At 38.2% G+C, this 25,213-nt stretch overlaps 1 protein-coding gene across 1 annotated transcript in view; it reads left to right on the forward strand.

Moving 5' to 3' along the window:
* ACBD6 (acyl-CoA binding domain containing 6) overlaps positions 1-21,912 on the forward strand; it is a 133,633-nt gene extending 111,721 nt beyond the window's left edge. Inside the window, exons 7-8 of the mRNA XM_039881350.1 lie at positions 2,684-2,714; positions 21,625-21,912. Of these exons, the coding sequence (XP_039737284.1) occupies positions 2,684-2,714; positions 21,625-21,779 (186 nt within the window). The 3' untranslated portion in view covers positions 21,780-21,912. The remainder of the gene's footprint in view (positions 1-2,683; positions 2,715-21,624) is intronic.
* Positions 21,913-25,213: the final 3,301 nt, after the last annotated feature.

Raw genomic sequence — 25,213 nt, forward strand, 5'->3', positions numbered from 1 at the left:
AGACATTTTTTTTTTTAAATAGAGAAGAAAACAATAGCTACTGCAATTTGGGAATGTTTTTACTCTTAATGGTTAATACTGCCTTACTACTGTGTCTTTAGAACCAACATTGGCAGAGATGTTAGATCAAGTCTGAATTGAATTAGAATGTCAGTATCACTGTGGTCACACACACAAAAGAAATCCAGTAACAGTCAGGAGAATTTTCTGCTCATAGAGAACATCTACGAAGCATGTTATTTTCCTGACTGCAGTATGTGTGTGTGTGTGTGTATTTTAGACATGTGGTTCTTGATTCTGTTTGATAAAATGCATTTAGCACTTGGGGAAAAAAATCAGGACATGGCTACAGAGTTTATGCACAGAAACCAGCAGTGTTATCAGTAGCTTAATGTTAAAGGGATAAAATAATGTTTCCGCTGTATCAATTCTGAGCAAATGTTTAATATTTTCATCAATACTTGATTTGGTAGAATAAAAAATACATACTTCTTAGTATGACCAGTTTGGAGATAAAAGAAAACTAAGTCCTTAAGGAAAATAATTATTAATAAAATGGAGACATGATCAAAAATAATAAAGTAAAAAAATATTAGTGCAGAATACATGTGGAAGAGAAATAATCTCTCAAGAGAGACCAACTCGTTCTGTGCACACGTAGAAGAAAAAGAGGATCTACAAGTCAACCTGAGTGTACTAGTGATTTTGCACTTTGGTAACTATAAACTGAGTCTCCTATTCATCATTGTTTATGCTCTCATTGGATTATTACATTTGGTGTTATATTCCACACTTTAGAAAATATGTGTGACTTTTTTAAGTTTGGGTAAAAGAAAAAAGGTAGTCAAGATGTTAAAGAATAAGCCAACAAGGAAAGATTAACATATTCATTCTTTCATTTCGTGAGCATTTATTGAGCACACTATGCAAGACACTGTGATGGGCCCTGGATGAAAGACATAGCACTTGCCTACAAGAAGTTCACAGTCTTTGGAGAAGAGACAGAAAAGTGTATGCAGTGTGTGCAATGCCACAGTAGTAGAAAAGAGGGACACCTAACCACACCCGAGGAATTGGGGAGGTTTCCTGAAGAAGAACTGAGTCTTAAAGATTGTAAAATAAAGTTTAAAAAAAAAAACCCCAAAACCCAAAACTGTAAAAAGAAAGTGGTAAGTTTAAACCAACACTGGGCTGCTCTGAAAGGATTTGCCAGCCTCCACACCCATGGGGTAGAGATCTCAAAGAACACCAACCACCATCAGGAAAAAAGTAGACTAAAAAATATCTGCCCACTGACACAGAGTTGACGTGGAGGATTTGTCTTGGCCTGTGCTCCAAGGCCTGTGCTCCAAGCCCAGTGGTGGGAGGTGGGATGGGAGAGAGGTTTGCTCTTTCTAAATTAACACTACTTAAGTGTTCAAAAATCCCCACACTAAGAAATCAACACAGGGATCTCAGACTGATAATATCTCTGCTGTGCCTGGCACAAGCAGAAGCAAAATCATTCCGGAGGGAGAGATCCTCAATCCAAGGAACATAGCACAGAGTTTTTCACAAATAAAACCCCAATTAAAATGAATTTACAGTCCAAAGTTATAGAGAACACAGGAAGCTATCAGCAATAAGCAGATCTCATTACAACATGCAGCATCACCCTGCCTCATCTCCCTGAACTCAAAAAAATATAGGGACTATGAAATAAGTCTACTTAAAATGCTTAAATATATCAAAGACAAATTTTAAAACATGAGAAAAGAACAAGACACTATCCTTAAAAGATTGGAGGATAATTTTTCCAGCAGAGTGAAGAGCATTTACAGGTGTGGGAGTCCAGATAGGTGTTCTGATTGGGAGTTGGCAGTCACAAAATTAGGAGAAGGAATTGGGAGGAAGATGACCAAGGCTCAGGTCATAAATTGCCTCACATTCTGTATTAGTTAGCATCTGGTTTGCAGGTGACAGAAAGATCGCATTTGTCTAGGGAGAATTTTGTTGTTGGCTCACCCACCTGAGAAAGACAGGGACCAGACTCTCATTCCCTCTCCATCTCTCACTGCTACTTTTTTCTTTGTGAATATTTCATTCTCTCCTACTGCAAACTGGCTTTCTCCAAGAAATGGAGAATATTGCCACCTGGAGTTTTGGCTCAGAGCTTTTACTTTGCTGGTTTTTGTTTTTATTTTTGCTTTTGTTTTTGTTTTGACATTTATATAATTTACAAAATGACCCCCCTGTAGTTTTTGCAGTATTATGCCTATATTCCCTATGCTATACTTTTTAAATTGTGGTAAAATATACATATGAAATTAACCATTTTAACCATGTTTAAGTGTGCAGGTCAGGAGCATTGAGCATATTCGTGTTGTTGTACAACCATTACCAGTTTTCATCTCCAGAACTTTTTCACGCTCCCAAACTGAAATTTTATACCCATTAAACAATAGTTCTTCATTCTTCCCTTCTGCCAGCCCCTGTTCACCACTGTCCTAGTCAGCATTCTCCTTTTTTCCAAGATAAAGCTTAGTCAAAAGTTACTGTGAGGCTCAAAGAACTGACTCCTTCATTTCCTGTATTACATATACCTATGGACTTTGTAATATCAGATCTGTTTGCTAGAGCTTATGTACTTCCATACTTTTGCAATAACCTTGACTTCTAAATGTATTATTTGTTTCTTTTATAGGACAATGAAGGTCAAACAGCTCTGCATTATGGTAAGATAGCTCTAAATTTTTAATTATTTGAAACTTTGTTTATCTCAACTTTTTCCAATCCTATATATCCTATATAGTGCTTAGAAAAATGCCTGGCCACTAGCAGAGATACAGTGACTTTTTATTAAATAAATGGGTTAATAGCCTCTGCAGTTGGAGATATATTAAAATTCTTATGGGCGCATCTATAGTAAATCAAGCATTTCTACACTATCAACAAAAATGGAGGCTCCTTCAGCCCCCGTTTGAAAATTTATTATTTTATTCTTGTTACTGGCAGTGACAGTTAAGATGCTAATTATTGTCACTGTAGGAGCCAGAATCTCTCCTACAAGCAATACTTCCTTGATGTAACTAAAGTGAAGAAAATAGATTTCATCATTTTAACTCATTTCTCCTACTAATTGCTTAGCCTACTTAAGTAATCTTCACTTAAATCATCTATAAAACAGAAGATAATCTGTAAGATAGAAATAACATGACTCAAAGAGCTACTGGGTAAATTCAGTGAGATAAAGAATATTGAAATCTTTTGTAAACTTCACTTGTAAAAGTATTCTTACTTTTATTCTTTTTGAGTGTGAATATGGTTGAATAAGCGACAGCCATCAATATTTAAACCAGATTAAGGATCGACCTTTTGGGAGGGAGTACATTGGGCTGCTTTGCCATTTGGGCATCCGAGACCTCCATTCAGTAGTAAGAGGCCCAGGTGCCCCTCGGCCCTTTTGTCTACTTTTTAGCTTTTGCTTGGATGTCAAGAACCTCACAGATTGTCTTGGAGTCTAAAGTTGTTGGGCTAGCTGTTATGGTAACTACATTTGTCAGCCTGATAATGAAGATCGGCATGTCACTAAGTGCATGCCCCAACTCACTGGTGGGTTTAGCTAATATAACCTGGGCACCAACAGCAACAAGAATAAGGAAAATTGTGAGTCGGTCTCACTTTTGAACATATATGCAAAAATCCTAAATAAAATATTAGCAAATGAAGTCTATTAATGTATTTGAAAAAGAAAGTTATGGTATGATCATAAATTCCTGAATTTATCTCAAGAACTCAAAGATGATTTAACATTTTTATAATTTATTAATGTAATATGCCTTATTAGCAAATTAGGTGAAAAAACCATATAGTCAAATCAAATGCAGAAAAAGCATTTGAGGAAATTCGACACTCATTCTAAGAAGCAATATAGAAAAGTGATTAAGACCTTGGGCTTTTAAGACACTTCTGGGTTCAAATTCTAATTCTGTTACTGAACTTGGACAGATTATTTAACATCACTTTACCTGTTTACTCATGGTGAAAAAGGGATAATAACTTCAGAGATTTGTTATGAGCATATGATGAGTTAATCCATGTAAAGTGCTTAGAACAATGTCTGACACCTGGCATGTACTCAATAAATATTAGCTAATATTACTGTTTATGATAAACTAGAAATGGAAGGAAAGTTCCGTGGCCCGATTAAATTATATACCAAACACTATTAGTGTAAACATTATTATTAAAGATGGACTATTTGAAGTATTTCCTTTAAAATAAAGAACAAGAAAAGGATGCCTACCATAACTATTTCTCTTTAATATTGTATTGGAATTCTAAACTACACAGAAAAAAAGCAAAAGAAATAAAAGGTATATGGAAGGATAAAAAAAATTATCATTAATCTCTAACAATATAAGTAGCTACAAAGAAATACAGGACACTCTTTAGTCAAATTATTAAAACTAATAGAGTGTCTAGCAAAGATGCTGAATACAAGATCGATCTTTTAAAAATTACATTCTTAAACATTATTTGAAAAGGTAGACGATGAAAAAATTTAAAGATATTATTTACAATAGCAACAAATTCTAGAACTCAACTTGCCAAAAAGATATGCAAAACCTTCATAGAAAAAGAATTACATTACTTTTTTTAAAGACTTTTTTAAAAGACCTAAATAGAAGTAGTCCATGTTAATGACTGAGAAGACTCAGTATCATAAGGATGGATTCTCCCCAGACTAAACTACAAACTCAAAGAATTTTCATAGGAATCTCAGCAGGCTTTTTGTGGAATTGAAAAAGCTTGTCCCAAAATTTATATGAAAGAACAAAAAGCCAAGAATAACTAAGGAAGAGAGACTTATTCTTCCAGATATCAAGATGTTATTTTAAAGCGGTAAGAATGAAGGCAGAGATCGGCTTCTGCCGGGACAACGCGAAAAGCCGCTGACCTGCTCCCCTTCCACAGCACTCACGCTTCTCACTCCTCAAACATTTTCCATGATAATTCTGTCTTATATCTCTTCTAACATCACCCAGAACTGACCATTCTAAACCCTAACCTACAACCCATTAGTAAACTTTCCTCGGCCACCTCCACAGCTGTGATGCTATCTGGGACAACCAGGCCTGAGTCAAACAACCACAGATAATCAGAGTGGGGAAAGAAGAAACTCGTCACAGTGATTGTGAGGCCTTCAGTGTAAAATTCAGGGCTACCCTTTTTTCCTGATGCCTGGCTTCAAGAAGTGAGCTTTTTCTTTTACTCCAAAATATTTGCCATAAGGTCCAGAGTTCACTGCTCTGCCTAGGAAGACAGCCTCTGCCAGTGCACCTACGTGCTCTGCTAAATCCGTTCGTATTTCCCACCTCATCCCTTCTTGCATCTGCTCATCAGACGTGTTTTAGTGCCTTTTCTGTGGCATTTGTTATGTTTTCCTTTCATTTCTCCACCCAGAAACTGTAGAAACAGCTAAACCTTACTGATTGTACCCTTAAGAATGTAGATAGTCACTCTGTCACCCCCAGTTAACCGTTAGGGGTGAATGCCTTTATGGACTGGGTCCATTTAGGTTTGATATACGTAAAATGCATTTCTAGATAGCAACTGGATAGGATTTTTCAAAAAATCTTTCCGACTTCAAAATAAACTATAATATCTTTATGTACTGATATGAAAAAAGTCTCATAAGATACTAAGTGAAAGAATTAAGGTACAGAACCGTGTGTAGTGTGCTGCCCTAAGTACTTCTGTACATATTTGGTAGTAAATGCATAAAATATCTCTGGAAGGTACAGAAAGCTAATGTTGGTTGTCTACGGGAAGGACTTAGACAACTAGAGGAGCCAGAATACAAGCATAAGATAAAAAAAATTTTTCCCATAAACCTGTTAATAACTTCTGTATTTGGACCCATATGCATATGTTACTTGTTTGAAAATTAAATTTAAATTATTTTAAATCTAGATATTATAAGCTCTATAAGTACTGTGGATATGACTTGCATTCTTAATTATATTTCATTCATTCAACGAATATTTATTGAGCGCCTACTATTTGCCTGATAAACTATACCAAATGTCCTTTTCAAAGTAAAGGATGCCCCAGACTTTGGGTGTTCTTCACCTCCTACCCAATAAACAAAAACCCAGTAACCACAGTGGTAAGTGTAAGCTAACACTGGATCTAATCTGGGAAAACTGGGCTTGGGCTTCAATGCCAACAAACCCTGAAAACGATGCTTCTTGAGCCAGAAGTAATAAGGAGTTAGAACTGAGACCCTGCACGAAGCCAAGATCTTCAAAGGGCTATACTGCAGTTTAATAAAAAATATATATATTTTTTAATAAATTAGAAAATGTTGTCTCATTAGTATAAGGAAGGAAAACAAAAAAGCTTATCTGCCGCAGACCAGAATCTGAATGGGGAGTAAAGACCCCGCCCACCTCACTCAAGTTTGGGGTTTAAATTTATAGTCTCTGGTTTTTTCAGAAATCCTCAAGTCAGGAAATTAACATAAGTGCAGGAGGCTGATTATTCCTGAGGGACCTGGCAGAAGCAAATGCTAAACTTCTCTTGAGGGACACTCTCAACCAAGGCAGCACAAAATTCCTACAGAAAGAAGTCCTGCAGAAAATGAGCTCACAATCCAAAATTTCAAAATACAACTGAGTGAGTTATCAGCAGACATAGTAAACCACAGGATTAGACTTTGATGAACTTCAGTAAAACTATTGGATAGAAATGATCAAAATAAGTATATAGAAAATCAAGGAATCAAAAATGTAAGAACAAGACACTCCAAAAAGGAACAGGCAAAGTTGAAAGATAACTAAATAGAACTTTAATAAATAAAAAAATACAAAAACTTTACAATGGGTAGGTTAAAGTGCAGAACTGGCATAGGTAAAAAAAAAAAAAAAATGCTGGACTGAAAGATAGTTCTAAAAGGCAGCACAGAAAGATAAAGAGATAGAAATGTAAAAGAGACATTGAGTATAAAACGAGAATGTTCAGCATTTTTTAATAGGAGTTCCTTCCTGAAAGAGATACTAGGGAAGAGTCAATATTTGAGGATATATTTACTGGTAATTTTTATAACTGATAAAACTTTGGAATCTTTAGATTCAGAAATTATGAGATCTGATCAGGATAAGGCATTCATCCAGTGGAATACTTATATATAGCAATGAGAAAAAACTGTAACTGCATTCAGTAACTTGGATAAATCTTACAAACATACTATTGAGTTCAAGATGCCAGGTACAAAAGAGTACATACTGTATACTCCCATTTTAATGAAAATCAAAAACAGAAAAACTCGTCTCCAGCATTAGCAGACAGGATAATTGTTATCTTAGGGAAATGAATAGGTAGCATTTGAAGGAGTTAACAGGGCAGGAGTGCTTCTGAGATTTTAATAATGATTTGTTTCTTGTTTTTCATTGTGTTAAATTTATTGGGATGACATTGGTTAATAAAATTATACAGGTTTCAGGTGTACAATTCTATAATACATCATCTGTACATTGCATTGTATGTTCGCCATCCAAAATCAGTTATCTTTCTGTCACTGTACATTTGACCCTCTTTACTCTCTTCTCCCTCCCCTCCCGCCATTTCCCTCAGGTAACCACCATACTGTTGTCTGTGTCTATGAGTTTTTGTTTGTTTGTTTGTTTGTTGCTTTCAGTTTTATATCCTACATGAGTGAAATCATCTGGTTCTTGACTTTTTCCCTCTGATTTTTTCTGCTTAGCATGATATTCTCAAGATCCATCCATGTTGTCACAAATGGTAGTATTTCATCTTTTCTTATGGCTGAGTAGTATTTCATTGTATATGTGTACCACATCTTTATCGAAGGATACTTCAATTGTTGCTATGTCTGGGCCTCCGTGAATGATGCTACAGTGAAAACATTTACAAATAAATTATATTCAAGTTTTTCAGGTAGATACCCAGAAGAAGGATTGCAGAGTCCTATGATAACTCTATGCTTGCATAATTTTTTGAGGAACCTCCATACTGTTTTCCATAGTGGCTATACCAGTTCGCATTCCCACTAGCAGTGTATGAGGGTTCCTTTTTCCCCATAACCTCTCCAACACTTGTAATTACTTGTCTTCTTTTTGATAACCATTCTAACAGGTGTGTGGTAGTATCTCATTATGGTTTTGATTTGCATTTCCCTAATAGTTAATGAAGTTGAGCATCTTTTCATGTATCTGTTAGCTGTTTGTGTGTCTTGGGAGAATTGTCTGTTCAGAAACAGGCAGAGGCCTGTTTTTTTTAATTGGATTGTTTGTTTTTTTTTGTTGTTGAGTTGTGAGTTCTTTATATATTTTTGGATATTAACCCCTTATCAAAGGTATTGTTTGTAATATTTGGTTGGTTGCCTTTTGGTTTTGTATTGATGGTTTCTTTTGCTGTGCAGAAGCTTTTTAGTTTGATATAGTCTCATTCTTTTATTTTTGTTTTTACTTCCCTTGTCTTCAAGATCAAATTCATAAAATTCTAAGACTGAGATCGATAAGTTTTGTACCTATGTTTTCTTCTATGTATTTTATTGTTTCAGGTCTTATATTTAGGTCTTTGATCCATTTCAAATTATGTGTGTAGTGACAAATAGCAGTCTAGTTTCATTCCTTTGCATGTGGCTTTCCAATTTTCCCAGCACCATTTATTGAAGAGGCTTTCTTTTCTCTATTATATGTTTTTGGCTCCTTTGTCAAAAATTATTTGCCTATGTATATGTGGGTTTATTTCTGGGCTCCCAGTTCTGTTCCATTGGTCTGTGTGTCTATTTTTCTGCCAATACCGTGCTGTTTTGATTTTCATTGCTTTGTAGTATAATTTCAAGTCAGGGAGTGTGATACTTCCAGCTTTGTTCTTTTTCTCAGGATTGCTTTAGCTATTTGGGGTCTTTTGTGGTTCCAGTAATCTGATTCTTGATGTATGTGCTAGTTACATGGATAAGTTCATCTTAAGAACATTTTTATACATGATTATAGTACTCTTCTGTATGTATTTATACACAAAAAGTTTACACACAAAAAATCCAAACCTAGACTGACATAAGGTAGTGTTGCTGTTTTCACCTACATACTTTCTTAACATTGCCAGCAAATGTCTGAGCTAGGCCTTGTTTTCCTCCATTTGCAGATGAGAAAATAGAGTCCAGAGAGGTGAAATGACCTTGAAAGGGCAACACAGGTTGTAGGTAACAGAACCAAGACACTTGTGAAGGTCTTCTGATTCCAGTCCTCTTTTCAAAATGTCATAAATAATTACAGTCCTGGTAAAGCAGACGTTATTTTGTGGAAGATAATCTCTTCTAGAAATAAAATTAATGAAAATCCTTTATCATTGGTCCCCTCAATCAGTGAGTCAAGGCTATTTTTCAAGACTGTATTTGTGAGTAAATACATGTATCAATATCTGTGCCTATCTCTATGCTCTTAATGTTCTTATTTCTGTTCACTGAGAGTTTAGACATTAATAAAAATTATCCCTGATTCAGGAATCCTGCCTAAAATTGATCTAGTAAAACAACCTTTATTTCTGTCCTCAGATTATATTATTCATTATAGAAAGAACAAAACAAATACCATATATGTTATCATCAAAATAATTAAACACTAAAATAATGTCATTAGTTAGAGATTTTGGCATTACATATACATAAAATTAAAATATTCTGACAACCCAGGAATCTTTCTTGAAATTAATATTTTAAGTTTAACTAATAATCACTTACAGGAGAGATTCATTTTTAATTTAGATTTTTTTTTACAAGGTCACTGGTTTTTGCCAATTTCTAAGGTCATCAAAACAGTTTGGCATATAATAATAATAATAATCATCATCATCATCATTACCTTTTATTAAGTACCTACTATATGCCAGGGAATCTGCTAGGCATATTTTATCTATTTAGTCACTTAACAACATTTAACCTTTTTTATTTAATAGGCAATCAGCAGCTATTTGTTGGTTTTGTTTTATTTTAGGACCCTTAACCTATTCTTGGAACTTTCATAAAACTATAAGTATAGTTAAATCCAGTGAGTGCAGACAGTGTTGGGGATGACTTGGGGGCTTAGCTATTATTTTTTATGAATTACAGTTTGGCTTGACAGCTGTCCTTGTGTTGACAGCTCTTCTGATTATAGCAGTTGTCAAACTCCATCCTTAAGCAGGTTGTAAATCCTGGCTTCTTCCGATTAAAACTGGGTCAGAGCCAATGGCAGGTTAACTAGAGGCCAGTATTCTACTGTACATCCTTACTAGTTCATTCTAAATGAACTTTGCATAGCAGCATACTAAAACCCTTATTTGCCTCTATTTTACTTTGGCGCTTTTGAATCTTCAGATATTGGTCCTCCTGTTATTTTGTGATTAAACATGGTCCTTGCTGAAGAGTATATTAGTATAAGTGTGGTCTTCCTTGTAAATGGCCTGTTGGCCTTCCCCTCCTCTCCCTCCACTGGGAATACTAACATCATTGCATCTGTGTCTCCCAGGGGAAATCAAGGCTTTTCCTTGCACGTGCAGTCATGTGATTTCAGAGTGGGCCGGCTTTGTATCCTCATGAGCCCTCGGTCTTCCACGTAAAGCACCATCTGTTCTGTTCCTTCCACGCTGTTACCGGGCAGTGGGAGGAGGCATTAGAGTGAAAATAAATAAAATAAAAAAAGAAAGAAATTCATCATCAAAACCCTGAGGATTAATGGAGTCAGAAGGCTCACTGTTCTGAATGAAAATTCATCTTCACCTGTGCCAGTGTCAGGGCTGCCTCTGTGGCACTTGACGAATAGAGGTTCCCAGGGTACCATAAATTCAGCAACTGTTCTAATCCCTATAGATTTGCTCAAGCTTTTCCGAGATGGGCTTGTGACTGTTTTTGTATTTCCCAGCACATTGTGGGCACCAATATATCGCCTCATTAGTTGGGTGAAATGTTAGCCCCCTTTCCTTCTCATCTCTCTCTCATCTTCTTTGCTTTTGTCCGTTTCGAGGGGGTGGGCAGCTCACACATCTCTGAAAGACAGCTTCTGCCTTGTGAATTGTGCTTCACTGAAGATGCCAAAGGCAGAGAAATCAATTAACTAATGAATTTTGAGCAAATACTAAGTTCCCAGCACTGTGCTAGATGGAGAAGAGAGTGTTAAAAAGCACAAAATCAAGTAGCCCGGGATCTAACTGGGGGTTCAAAGCCTATTTTTTAAAAACTATATGTTGGCACCTACATGTGCCAGTAGGCTCTGTGAGACATCAGCGTCGTTGGTGCCTGTCACCAGTGACTCTCCAGGAGGTGGTGCTCCAGTGCCCTCCCCGTACCTGGGCACTGCTCCCCGTGGCGCTTTCCCTGTCCTCTAAATCAGCCTCCTCTCTTCCTTTGTGTGTCTCTGCTACAACTTCCTGATTACTTATGCTCTCATATCTGTCTTTGCATAAACCACAGGCACTAGTTAATAAAACTTTCTCTGTGGATACCATATCCCTTACTCTGAGGTACTGTTTTCGCAACCCTTAAATTCCAAATTTAAATCTCACTTTATAGTTAGACTCGAGCTAAAATTGTATTTGCATTGGCTAGGTTAGGGGATTGTTATACAGCCAGCCCAGTTAGGCTTTTCTCAGCTGCCTGGCTGTAGTCCTCTAGATGTGGAACTTTACATTTCAAGTTTCATTCCTGGGTTAGTACTCATAGGTTATATCATTTCTCACTGCTAGAGAGGTTACTGCCTCATACAGCATATATGGAATTAGTACCCCTTTGTCTGAGATGGCCAGCTTAGCGTTTTCAGCCAGAGTACACATCTACTTAGCCTTGATCTTCATACTTAGCCTCAAGTGTTGGGTTAGATTTGAGCTAAGTGTGGTCTGGCAGATCATGCTAGTTATTATCCTGTATTACAGATTTATACACTGGGAAATTTATTCCTCTGATACTGCTTTAAAAGTTCCAATTTTAAAACCTAACCAAGTATTTCTCGCAATAAGTTGAGACTAATAGCTGCGGCAAAAAGGTTAAATGATTATTTCTCAAAATATAAATGTCATGTAGCTAGTTCTATGCAGAATAAATATCCTCTTATCACAGCTACTTGATACTAGGCAATGTGTCTTTAACTTTGTTATATTTCGTGAGAAATTCTTTTCCATTGGAATCTAATTTAGTGTACAGTGATTCATGGTAGAACCTTTCAGAAATGTAAAGTAAAAATGTTCATTGTGTTATTTGGGGAGATAATTTAAAATTCTCAATGATATGTTATAATCCTAGACACTCTCTGTTGAATCCTGGGCCTTGGTAAAGATATCCAGTCTCCACCTTCCTCCCTGTCTGTGGTGTACCCCAAAAAATCCCAGCCCATCAACATCTGCCCCAGGATTAGAATAGGCTGTTCTTACCTTTCTCTGCCTTTCTCCTTTCCATCCATTCATTCATCAAATATTAAATTAACATTTATAATTTTAGTAGCCTTCAAAGACATCCCATACCACTGACAGCAGAGATAGGGTTCCTAGTTGGTATGATTTTAACTCAGAAAAATTTTTGCCCTTCACCTTTGTTCACTTAGAACCACCTCTGAGCCTGTGCTATTATAGATTAGAGTTTGGTGCCTAGTTTGTCAGGATGGGCAATATAAAGGGTCGCCAAAGCTGGTCCAAGTTTATAACGAATCACAACCCAGTTTGGGCTGTTGGCTCTATTCCCACTTCACAGCATTTAGCCAGGGAGCCCTGAGCTGGAAGCACCCACCAGGGGAGTGAAAACAGTCAAGGGAGCCAGAGAAACTATCTTTACCTGAGCACCGACAGAGCAAAAGAAGAAATATCATATTAAATCACTTATAATCCAACTCCAGAAGAGTTCTGCTTCCACTTAAGATCTAGCAAAGAAAACTGGATTCCAAAGACTGGCAAGCCCCTACAAGACACACAAACCGTTTCACCTTTGGTGGAACACTTGAGGAAGAGGCAGCCACCGAAAAAGCAGATAAGAAGAAAACCACTAAAATTAACAAATTCTCAAAGAGAGCTAGTATGACATTGTAGAATAACTCAGACCCAAGAAGAATCCTCACTCGAGTACTCTTTTTCATTAACCATGCTCTTAAAAGAAATTGAGAACAGAGAGAGCCCTCCTCAGTGGCACAGTCACGAACTTTCCATGGACCCTTATTTCATATAAAGCAAAATCCTTAAACCACTGGAGAAAGAGCAGAAAACTTTTCTGTCCTCTTCCTGTCCCTGGGCCCAGGCAGACATCCACTGCTCTTGGAGGAAAAGTAAAAGCAAAATCTGTCTGCCCCCAGGGAGGGACAGGGAACCCCTGGGATCAGGACCCAGCACTGACACAAAACAGACCTCTCACCACTGGGGTGGGGCAGGAGACTCTCCCACTCAAGACATGTTATCACCACCCCTGAGGGCCTGCCTAAGCCTGAGAGCCGCCCAAAAGGACAAAGAACTCCATCCCACGCCCACCGTGAGCCACATCATGAGTGATAAGCAATAGCAGTCTTACTGGTGGGGGAGGAGCGAGAGAGAGAGACGCTCCCTCAATGGTAGACGTGCAGAGACTACTGAAAGCTGAAGGCGGAGCAAGAATCCTGAACAAATCCCCTGGCAGCCGAGGCCGCGCACAGCACACGGCAGCATCAGCCCCCAGTCGGAAGAATCTGAGGTGTGCGATGCACTGAGGTCACCTGTAGCACCAGCAAAATCGAACCCAGTTCAGCTGCTGACGAGGTTGACTCAACACCCGTGCTAATGGCGTGACATAAGAAGAGGCATGATTTCTGGGGGTAAATAGTATTATTTACTTTACCCTCCACTGTCCTACACACAGTGTTCTGCATTCAGTAAAAAAATGATGAGACACAGAAAAGCAAGGACAAAATAATCCATTGTCAAGCACTAAATTAGTAGTTGTTAGAGCAAGTAGGTAAAAATTCAGCAAGGGTTTTAAAGACTTGAACAGTATTTTAAACTGAATGAAAATGAAAACACCCTATCAAAATTTGTGGGATGTTGCTAAAAGCAATGCTTAGAGGGAAATTAAATGCTTTTATTAGAAAAGAAGAAAGGTCTCAAATCAATAATCTAAGATTCTGCCTTAAAAAATATTAGAAAAAGAAGAGTAAATTAAGCCCAAGGTAAGCATAGGAATAAAGTTAATAAAGAACAGAGCAGAAATCATAGAAATAGAAAACCAAAAATCAATGAGAAAATTAATGAAACCATTGAAAACCTTTGAAAAGGTCAAAAAAACTGAAAGACCTGAAGCCAGGCCAGGAAAAAAAGAGGAGAAACAAATTACCAATTTCATGAATGAAAAGGAGATATCAATGCAGATTTTACAGATATGATGAAACAAATAAGAGAATTTTATACCAATAAATTTAGATAACTTAGGAAATGGACAAATTTCTAGAAAGACACAAACTACCAAAGTTCTCTCAAAAAGAAATAGATAACCTAGATGGCCTTATATTTATTAAAGAGATTGAATTTGTAGCTAAAAATTTTCCCACAACAAAATCTTTAGGCCCTATTGCTTCATTGGTGAACTCTGCTAAATGTTTAAAGAAAAAAATAATACCAGTTCTACACACAAACTCTTCCAGAAAATAAAGCCTAGGGAACACTGCCCAAGTCATTCTATGAAGCCTACATTACCCTAATACCGAAACCAGGAAAAGACCCTAAAGGAAAAGAAAACTACAGACCAGTATCTCTCATGAATATGGATACAAAAATCTTGAGTAAAATGTTAGCAAATCGAACCCAGAAATATTCAAAAAGGATAATAAATCATAAATGTGTTTATCCCAAGAATGCAAGGTTGGTTCAGCAATTGAAAAAAATCATTCTATTTCACCATATCAACAGATCAAAACCAAAAACAAAAAATATGATCATCTCCACATGTATAGAAAAAGCAGTTGAAAATTTCAACCTCCCTTCATGATTTAAAAAGAAAACCAGAACAGCACACACACACACACGCACGCACACACAGCAAAATAGGAATAGAAAGGAATTTCCCCAAACCGAAGAAATTGATGTTAACATCATTCTTAACGGTGAAAGACTGAGTGCTTTCCTCTGACTGGGAGCATGGCAAAGATGTACATGCTCTCCACTCCGATGCAACATTTTACTGGAAGTTCTAGCCGGTGCAGTAGGCACAGGAAAAAAAACAGCACATACATTTAAAAGGAAGACCAAACTTCCTTTATTCACCAGTGACATGACCACCTCTGTATAAGACCCTGAAGAATTTACTTTAAACAAAGCTATTAAAATTAAGTGGGTTCCGCAATTTCGCAGGATATAAAAATTAATACATAAAAATCAACCATATTCTTATACACTCATAACGAACAAATGGAAATTGAAGTTTTTAAAAATACTATTTGAGAACCATATGATTTCACTTAAATGTGGGATATAAAACTGAAAGCAACAAATGAACAAGGCAAACAAAAACTCACAGACGCAGATAACAGCTTTGTGGTTACCAGAAGGAAAGGGAGTGGGGAGGAGGTAGGTAAGGGTAAAGAGGGTCACATACCTGGTGACAGAAGATTTGACTTTGGGTGGTGAACACAGTGTAATATACGGACGATGTCTTATTGTACACTGAAATCTATATGATTTTGTTTACCAATGTTACCAATAAATCTAATAAAATATATATCAAAATATATATATAGTAAGAGATCTCATTAGTATGATTTTATATTAATTTCATGGTGAAATGATAACTTGATTAAAATATTATTCAAATTTTAAAAATTTTTAAAATACCATTTACAGTAGCCTCAAAACACATGAAATTCCTGGGGATAAATCAAAATAAGTACACAATTTGGTGAAAATTTCCAAATATCACTGAGAGAAATTAAGGGAAATCTATAAGTAAATAGAGAGAGATACCGTTCATGGATCAAAAGACTCCATATTCCTAAGCTATCCATTCTCCCCAAATCTATCTACAGATTCAATGAAATCCCAATAAAAATTCCAGCAGGACTTTTTGTAAAAATTTACAAAATGATTCTAAAAGACCATGGTATAGAAAAACGAAGGACCCAGAATAGCCAAAACAACTTTGAAACAGAAGAGCAAAGTTGGGGGACACACCCACTCACCCCGTGTTCAGTTACAGAAGTCAAGACAGTGTGGTGTTGCCATGAGGATGGGCGCATAAGTCAGTGAAACGCGATAAATAACCTAGAAAGACCAAATGTTAGAATAAAAGGTACTCCGAGTGCTCTTACCGTTTAGGAAATCACAAGGGTTGTAGGAGCTCTGTGCCAGGAACGGGCTGCAGAGACCAATACGTATTTTTTCCGTTTCCCACTCCCTCGTTATCAGCATCTCCCATCAGAGTGATAGGTTTGTTGCAGTTGATTAACCTACATTGATAGGTAATATTATCATAATCACCCAAAGTTTATATTACAGTTCACTCCTGGCATTGTACCTTCTGTGGACAAATGTAAAATGACACATATCCATCATTATATTGTCATGCAATTTCTTTAATAGTTTTAGGTCTATTCAGATTGCCTATTTCTTGAATGAGTTTTAGCAAGTTGTGTCTCAAAGAATCGGCCCGTCTCATCTAGTTGTGGGCATACAGTTATTTGTAGCATTCCTTTATTATCCTCCTAATGTCCACAGACCTGTACTGATGTCCGCTCTCTCATTTCCGATATTAGTAGAGTGGTCCCCCCTTTACCCATCGTTCCACGTTCTGCAGTTTCGGTTACCCGCGGTCAACCATGGTCTGAAAATATTAAGTGGGAAATTCCAGAAATAAGTAATTCATGAGTTTTAAATCGTGTGCCATTCTGGGTAATGTGATGAAATCCTGTGCCATCCTGCTCTTTCCCACCCAGGACGTGAATTGTCCCTTTGTCCAGTGTATCCAGCGCCTGTTGGTCAATTGGTTATCAGAGAGTCACCGCATTCACATAACTTTTATCACAGTATATCGTTACAATTGTTCTACTTTATTATCGGTTATTGTTGTTAATCTCTTTTATAAATTGAACTTTATAAGAGTTTAACCTGATTTATAAATTGAACTTTATCACAGGTACGAATGTATAGAGGGAAACAGTATATATAGGGTATGGCGCTGTTTGTGATTTCAGGCATCCACTGGGGTTCTTGGAATGTATCCCCTCGGATAAGAGAGACTGTCATTTGGGTCTTTTCTCTTTTCGTTTAGTTAGCTTGGCTATAGGCTTACTAATTTTATTGATCTTTTCAGAGAAATAGACAAAAGTTTTCTTATACAGAAAACAAAAAGCACAAACCATAAAAAAAATTAATTGGACTTTATTCAAAATTTAAAACTTTTACTCTTCAAAAGACACTTAAGAAAATAAAAGGCAAGTCATGGACTGGGAGAAAATATTTATAAAACATATATTTGGGACAAAAACATATCCAATATATATAAAGAATAATTCTGACTTTATAAGAAGAAAACAGCCTGATTAATAAATGGACAAAAGATTCAAACAGATAAATCACCAAAGGTAGATGGTTGGCAAATAAGCACATAATAAGATGTTCGTCATTAGACATTAGGGAAGTGTAAATTAAAAACCACAATAAGAAAGCCTGACTATACTATCTTCTATATAGTACCGACATACTATGACTTGTGTAACCTACTAGGGTTGAGCTGACTGGAATGGCTAAAAAGAATCTTAATGATGATAACAAGTGCTGGCAAAGATGCAGAGCAGCTGGAATTCATACTTACTGGTGGAAATGCAAACTTTAGAAGTCTGCTAGTTTCTCGTAAAGTTAAATATCCACTTGCCACGTGACTCAGCAATCCCACTCCTAGATATTTACCCAAAAGATGTGAAAACACAAAAGGCCCACGCGAAGACATGGATCCAAGTGTTCGTAGGATCTTTATTCATAATGGTCAAAAACTGGAAGCAACTCAGCGGGACAGTACTCTGCAGCAAAAGGGGAGGGTCTGCTTGTACACAGCAGCGCGGATGAATCGCAGAAGCTGTGCTGAGTGAAAGGGGCCAGGCACAGAGGACTGTGCTGCGGGATTTCCATCCTGGAGAAGGCAGAACTAGAAATCAGATGGGCGGGTGCCAGGGCCTGTGGGTAGGGGTAGGGGTAGGCGGCAGAGAGGCAGGAGAGAGCTTTCCGGGGTGATGGAAATGGCCTACACGCTATTGTAGTGGTGGTTACACAAGTAGGTACATTTTCATAATTCAGCAATTTTTTAAAAAGAGAGAATAGTACCTTAATAAATAGGGGAAAATGAGGAAAAAATAGAATTTTGCTATGTATGTTAATTGGCACAATTTAAGGTGGATGAGTGTAAATTATAGTAAAAAATACAAGTGGAAATTTAATAACTGGCATTGACAGTTTTGCCTCTTGAGCTTTTTATTTCCCAACCACGTAAATGTCTACTGGTAAGGACACGTTTAGAATTTTCAGTAATCCATATGTCCTTGTCAAACACATTCCCCAGCATGGTAGGTAGCTTATTGGCCAGGGTGGTCATGTAATATAAGTATATTCAACAGAGGATCCAGATAACGTGCTAAAAATCCTGAGGCCGAAATATATGTCTTCCGAAAGTCCTGTAGTCCCATAGCAATAGCAGTGTGTATGGACGGTTTGGTTTCTTTCCGATTCGAATCTCACCTTCCTGCTGAACCTGTCAGTGTAGATGGCCCCTAGTACTACGCATCTGTTACGTCCAAAACCAAAGTTATTTCTCTCCCTCCAAAGTTTGTTTCTGTCCCCCTCCAAATACTCCTGTTCTTCCTTCTTCTGGTTCCTTATTCTAGGGGCAATGTCACCAACATCCGTGTGGTCCCCCAGACTGGAAACGTAGGTATCATCTTTGATTCTTCTCATTCTTTTCATTGTTCTTTTGGATTGATTCGTGAAAGCTTTTTAAATATTGAGGATATTATCTGTCTTATGTAAACAAATGTTTCCAGTTTGTGGTTTACCTTTGTAAATAGTATTTGTGTGTATATGGTGGTGTAGATGTTTCAAATTTACCAATTTTAGGTTTCTGCGCATTCACATTTATCAGTAATTTTCTTTATGGTGTCTGGGTTTCATATCAAGCGTAAAAATACTTGGGCTGTTTTATTCAATAAACATTATGATCATAGGCCTTGGGCCTAAGCTTTTCAAAAACCTGTAAAAATATTTGAAACCTGAAATAAAATATTTTTTGTTCCAGAAAACAGAAGGAAAATTGCAAAATATAAATAATTAACTTAATTAAATGTTTATGTGTCCATAAATATAACATTAAATCAGCTTCCTTATTAAATTTAGTGTTCACAAACATTTTTTAAGTACATAGCTGTATCACACCTACTTGAATTTCAGTGGCTCTCGTATTCAGTCCCCTCTTCCCGCTGACACCGGCTAATTTCAAGCCCCGTGAAGAAGCACCAGTGTCCTAGTTGGTGCAACACCACAAGTTTCTGCGCTCTCCAGGTCACTCTTTACAGAATTACTGTCCAACACAGAGGCGGGAGTACGCCGCTGCCCCGCTCATCCGCGCTGGACTTGTTAGTGCGGCCTTCGAGGCTCATGTGGCCTGGCTGACATCCAGCCTCTCTGCTCGTGACTGTGGTCGCTGTGAGCCCGCAGCCAGTTCTCTCGGCCCTCCCCGTGCTCTCGTGCCTCCGGTAGTGGTGTTTTCTCACGGCGATGCCTTTCCTTCTCGGTTCGCCTAGAATTTCACTCTGTTCTTCGAAGCTCAGCTTCCATACTGCCTACTTGTGTTTTTCCTGATTCCTCAACTTCCTTGCTCTGCGTGTGTGCGTGTGTGTGTGTCTGCCACAGAACTTATTCATTCTTTTGTGTTGTGTTGCTGAATTGCGTATTAGTCTCCCAGATGTTTTATAAGTTCCCCGGAGCAGGAATCGCGCCTGTATCCCTGATGGGACCGATACAGCGTGTGTTCAGTAACATACTCATTGGATCAAGCTCCTTATGCTCCTCGCCTTCCCTTTAACCCTTTGTCGTTGTCGTGTAACGGATCGTGCTGCGAAAGAGTAGAATAAAATGTATATGGAGAGTTTAAAATGTCGCTTTAAAAAATGTACCCACCACCTACCTAGCTTAAGAAATGGGACACTGCCAGTATCTCTGAACCACGCCACCCTCCCTGCACCACCCCAGCCCGCAGATCAGCCCTAGCCCAAGGTTTATGTTAATTATTTCCCTTGTAGTTTCACTGCAGATTCGTGTCTCTGAACAGTGGTGTTTTGTTTTGTCTTTTTAAATTTCGTTTCAGTGAAATCACACTGTGTGTCCTTCTCACTTTCTTTTTTCCTTCAGCGTTATGTTCTGGAGACAAACTCATGTCATGGGAAGCCAGAATCATTCATTTTCAGTGTCGTATGGGGTTTCATTGTATCATATACACATGTTTACGTGTTACTCTCAGTGGGCGTTTGGCTTCTTTACCTTTGGGGTCTGTCGTGAACAGTGCTGCTCTGTACATCCTTGCCCGTGTCGCCTGGAGAACGTGTGCAGACGTTTCTGCAGAGTGGCTACCTGGGAGTAGAACCTCTGTGTCGGAGCGTGCGCGTGTGTCTAGATTTAATGTGCAATGCCAGGTTGTTGTCTGAAGTGACCGCAGCAGTGTCGAGGGAGCATCCCGTGCTCCAGGCCTCCTCAAGACATGGGGTAGTGTAAGGTTTTCATTTTCACCTGTATAGTGGGTATGAAATAGGATCTCCTGGTTTTAATCTGCGCTTTCCTGATTACTGATGTTTGCTCAGCTTTTCGCATGTTAATTGCCATTTGCATCTCATGTTGTGTGAAATGCCTACTTGTGTCCTTAGCCCAGTTGTCTCGGTGCCACCTAATGCATCTTTCCTCACCGATTTGTGATGCCAGCATCATCATAAATCAACTTTCCACATACGTGCAAAAGAATCAGTGGCTCTCTGTTCTGGTCCTTTGGTCTGTCTGTCCATCCTGGGGGCGATACTATACCATCTTTATTACAGGTCTTGGTACCTGTGGGTCCTTTTCTCCTTCCTATGCCTTCTGTGATTGGTGCCATTTATTATTTAAGGAGAGAAAAAAAGGTTATGGAGAGAGATGGTCTGATTACTACTAGGCCAGCTTTTTTTTTCATTTACAAATTTTAAAGTTCAGTTACCTACTTACCCCCTTTTCAAAGACAAAACAAAGCCTTCTCTTTGACATTTACAATATTTTTAGCCTTTCGTTGGAGCCATAAACCTATCATTATTCTGATCATAGTTCAATAGATATTTAATACTCTTTTTGTTCTTTGCCTTCAGCCCATCCTTAAGAATAGAATCCAAAAGCCTCACATTTTTAAAAATGTACTTGTTTGCTTCTGGGCAACCAAAAAAGTAAATTTGATTTTCCTAACGCTCGCAACTCCACTGTGATGGCTCAGTTCTGGTCACCAGGCCTGGCCACCCTCCAGCCACTGTGAGGTTCTCGTCGCCGAGGCTTCCGTATTGCTCAGCACTTGCCTTTCCTGCCGAAGTCTAGTTTCTCTTTGTCTCCGAGTAACCTTATTTCCATATTTCCCAATTTCCCCGTCAGCTGCTGCCTGTGAGTTTTTGGACATCGTGGAGCTGCTGCTCCAGTCTGGCGCTGACCCCACGCTCCGAGACCAGGATGGCTGCCTGCCGGAAGAGGTGACAGGTTGCAAAGCCGTGTCTTTGGTGTTGCAGCAGCACGTGACTGGCAAGGCTTAGTCAGAAGACTAGAAAGCCACAGTCTGTAACAGCACAGGGCTTCGACGATGAAGGAAAACTGCGAAAATCATACTTCTGTTACCACCCACCTTTGGTGTACATTGGTAATAAAGTCGGTTCTGAGAAACGAGGATTTTGAAGTCTCAGCTCTTTATTCTGCTTGCATACATTCCTGCGAGTACAGATTGGGTGATGAACATGTGTACTGTGCATAACACAAGCCAATTCTGCTGAGCGTGCTCTGAAATTTATCACTGTTCTCGGGGGGGAGGAGAGGAGACACGTCGTATTTCACAGTATTAAACATGGCTGCTCTGAAGAAACATACAGAAGAAAAAAATGACAATACTACACTGACGATGAGAGAAAGTTTCAGGAAATCATAGGATGGTGGGGATATGTGACCCCGTGGCATTTTGTACAATGTGTCTGAATAGGAAACTAAAGAGTCTGTTCTCTTGGTGGATAGAATCGGGAAGATAGGAAAGAAGGGGGTGTTAATGGGGGGAAAAACGCAGAAGAGAGAAAGGGCAGAATTTAGTCACATTGGGAAATAGAAGTCAGAGGAACAAACAAGTACTGAAAACCTCAAAGCCTTGGGCATTTTAGAACACGATTCAGCAGCCTCACTCTAGGATTAAAACACAGGTTCTGGAGAATTCACAGGTTAGGTCAGGACTCCTTAAACTCACCTTCGCAAAACAGGAAGGAGTTTCTCTAGGGCCCTTCTGATTGGCTATTGTCCCTGTCGCACATGGCAGCAGTCTCTGTACACACGCTCGGGCCTGACCTGTTAGGCTTCTTTGGGTCTGATGTGAAAGCCAGAAGGTGCCGATACTTAGGTGTGAGTGAAGTTGTTTCTGGATACCAGGAGAGCTGCTATTTTTTATTAAAACATAGACACGTAGGTCACAGTTCTTATTTAAAGGACAGACAAGTGTGCCACTGTTAAAACTGGCCCCCTGCGTTTTCCCCTTTAAGCCTCAAGAACTCCAACTGGGGAATTCCTTGACATTTCTTACTGCATAGGAAAGGGGACAGCCGCCACAGGTAAAGAGAAGAAACAAGTTGAGCCGCAAAGACGACCATTTAAATGATAATTTTTCTAACGTGTCACTATTTAGATAAGCAATAAATTTGCTTCATGGAGCCCTCAACAGACACGGTTTTCAGTAGCCCAAGCTAACGTGTCCTTCTGGAACAGCATATTAACACTACTACTTTGTGACTTTTCTAACCTAACTTCTTCTTTTCTGAGATGTAAACCAAACCATTACCCGTGGAAGTGTTACTGCAATTCACATAGAGCTGTCGCCTCATTATCTCTTCCCATAACCCAGCTACACTGCAACCTACTGTTTAGCTAAACTCGCTCATGTTCCACATTATTCATTAGTTACACTAAAAGATACCAAGACGTTACATACAGCTTTTTAGTGATAGTGCAGTTGATCCTTGAACAGCATGGGTTTGAACTACACAGATCCACTTATACAGGGATATTTTTCAATAAATACCGTATGTATTTTATCTTCTTAGTGACATTTTATTTTCTCTAGCTTACTGTATTGTAAGAATACAGTATACATTACATACAATACACAAAACATGTTAATCAACTATTTATGTTATCAGTAAGGCTTCCGGTCAGCAGTAGGCTGTTAGTAGTTAAATTTGGGGGGAGTCAGAAGTTATACTCGAGTTTGACTGCACGGGGGAGTTGGCACCCCTCACCCCCGTGTTATTCAACCATACTTTTGCAGTTTTAGGACATAAGCAAGTCAAAAAGATTTGCTATTCACTTCAGATTTACAGGGTAGTTATCTGAGCAAGAAATCGTCGATCCTTCTTTTGTGTCTTGTATTTTGACCTTGATATTTCTTAGACAAGTTTTTATAACCTGTTTTGCCACATCTAAAACTATATAGATTTTTTTTAGCAAAAAAAAAGTTTTTTATTTTAAAAGTTAATTTACATTCAAAGCTATCACCAAAAATAGTCAACAGTTTCAAGTGTATTTTAAAAATTGGTATTCAAAATCTCTATTGTCACCAGTCTCTGAGTTTTTAAAAACCCTACTATCATATAACAATCTCTTTGCCTTAAGGGGAAGCTTTCATCCATAAATGTCAGAGAAAACTAGATTTTGGTTTGTTTCCATTCCCCTTAAATTATTGAATTATTGTTTAGCACACCACACTTTAGCCAGATCATGAGTTTCATTGCCAAAAACTGCAAAGGTTTCCACCAAGCAAGGAACACAAATTTGCTAGAGCAGAAAGCAGGCTCATTTTCAGATACATGGTGAATCACATCTTCATGTAGCTCAGCAAGATAAAACGAGGACATACTTTAAATTTGGTTCTGCTACACATAAATTTTCTTTCCTGAGCAGATTAGTTATGTTTAAGCCTATTAGTATTTTAAAATATCATAGAAAACCTTCTCCTGAAGGTTCATTTCTGGTCATGATTCAATAAGAACTTCAAAATAATTGGCTTTTTTTTTTTTTTAATGTTTACTGAGATTGGAATTTACTTCATCCTCGATTCAAACTATTATTTTTAGTGTACGTGAATATTGTAAAAATCGAGTCACCAGTGTGTTTTCAAACTAGAAACCAGTTGGGTTGGAGGAGTCATAAAGTCAGTTGAATAGTAGAAACCTAAAGACATTTGTCAGAGTTAGAGCAGTTACTTTATAGCTACTTTTCTTGACCATTTACATATTGCCTGTTTGCTCTCATTCTCGATTCCATTTATTGTCTTGTCCTCCAGCTACCTCTATAGATGTTTGTTTACATACAAAAACATACCTAGACCCATTTTCCTATGTCTTTAAAAAAGCAAAAAAAGTAAATTTTGTTCCTTTTCCTTTTTTTTTAATTTCCTGAAGATACTGTGATCAGACAACATTAATGACTCTTTCTGAATTGAGTATTCACTCGTGACTGTCATTTACTTTGCCCTCTACCAAATGCTCTAAGAAGCTCTGATTGCCTCACAGTAGTATTGATACACACTAGTGGAGAATGAGCAATAAAAAGAGAATCGTGTAAACAAACATCGAAGAGGAGGCAAAGAAAAGTATCTGAATCGCTGTCTTCAGAACTCTCGCTCGAATCCACTACGTCAGTGTTCTGAACTCTCGGGGAGTTCCAGCTCACTGTGCACAGCTGTGAACCACCCTCTGCCCCTAGAGCTGAGTCAGGCGTGCAGTTCCGAGGACATCACAGATCTCCCCGTGCCCATCTGTGGACTCCACAGAGTTCTCTAGAGCCCATTCTGAATGCTTTTTTTTTCTGGCTCGTTACAGTATTTCAGGACAGAATTCTTTTACTGACTGACCCAATTTCCATAGTTTTAGGTGCCCCTACCAGATGACATATGGGGTCCTGCCATGCCTACGTGAAAGAACGAGAAAAGCACTTTTTT

The sequence above is a fragment of the Pteropus medius genome, unplaced genomic scaffold, assembly GCF_902729225.1.
Source record: "Pteropus medius unplaced genomic scaffold, Ma_sr-lr_union100, whole genome shotgun sequence".
In the NCBI taxonomy this organism is placed as follows: Eukaryota; Metazoa; Chordata; class Mammalia; order Chiroptera; family Pteropodidae; genus Pteropus; species Pteropus medius.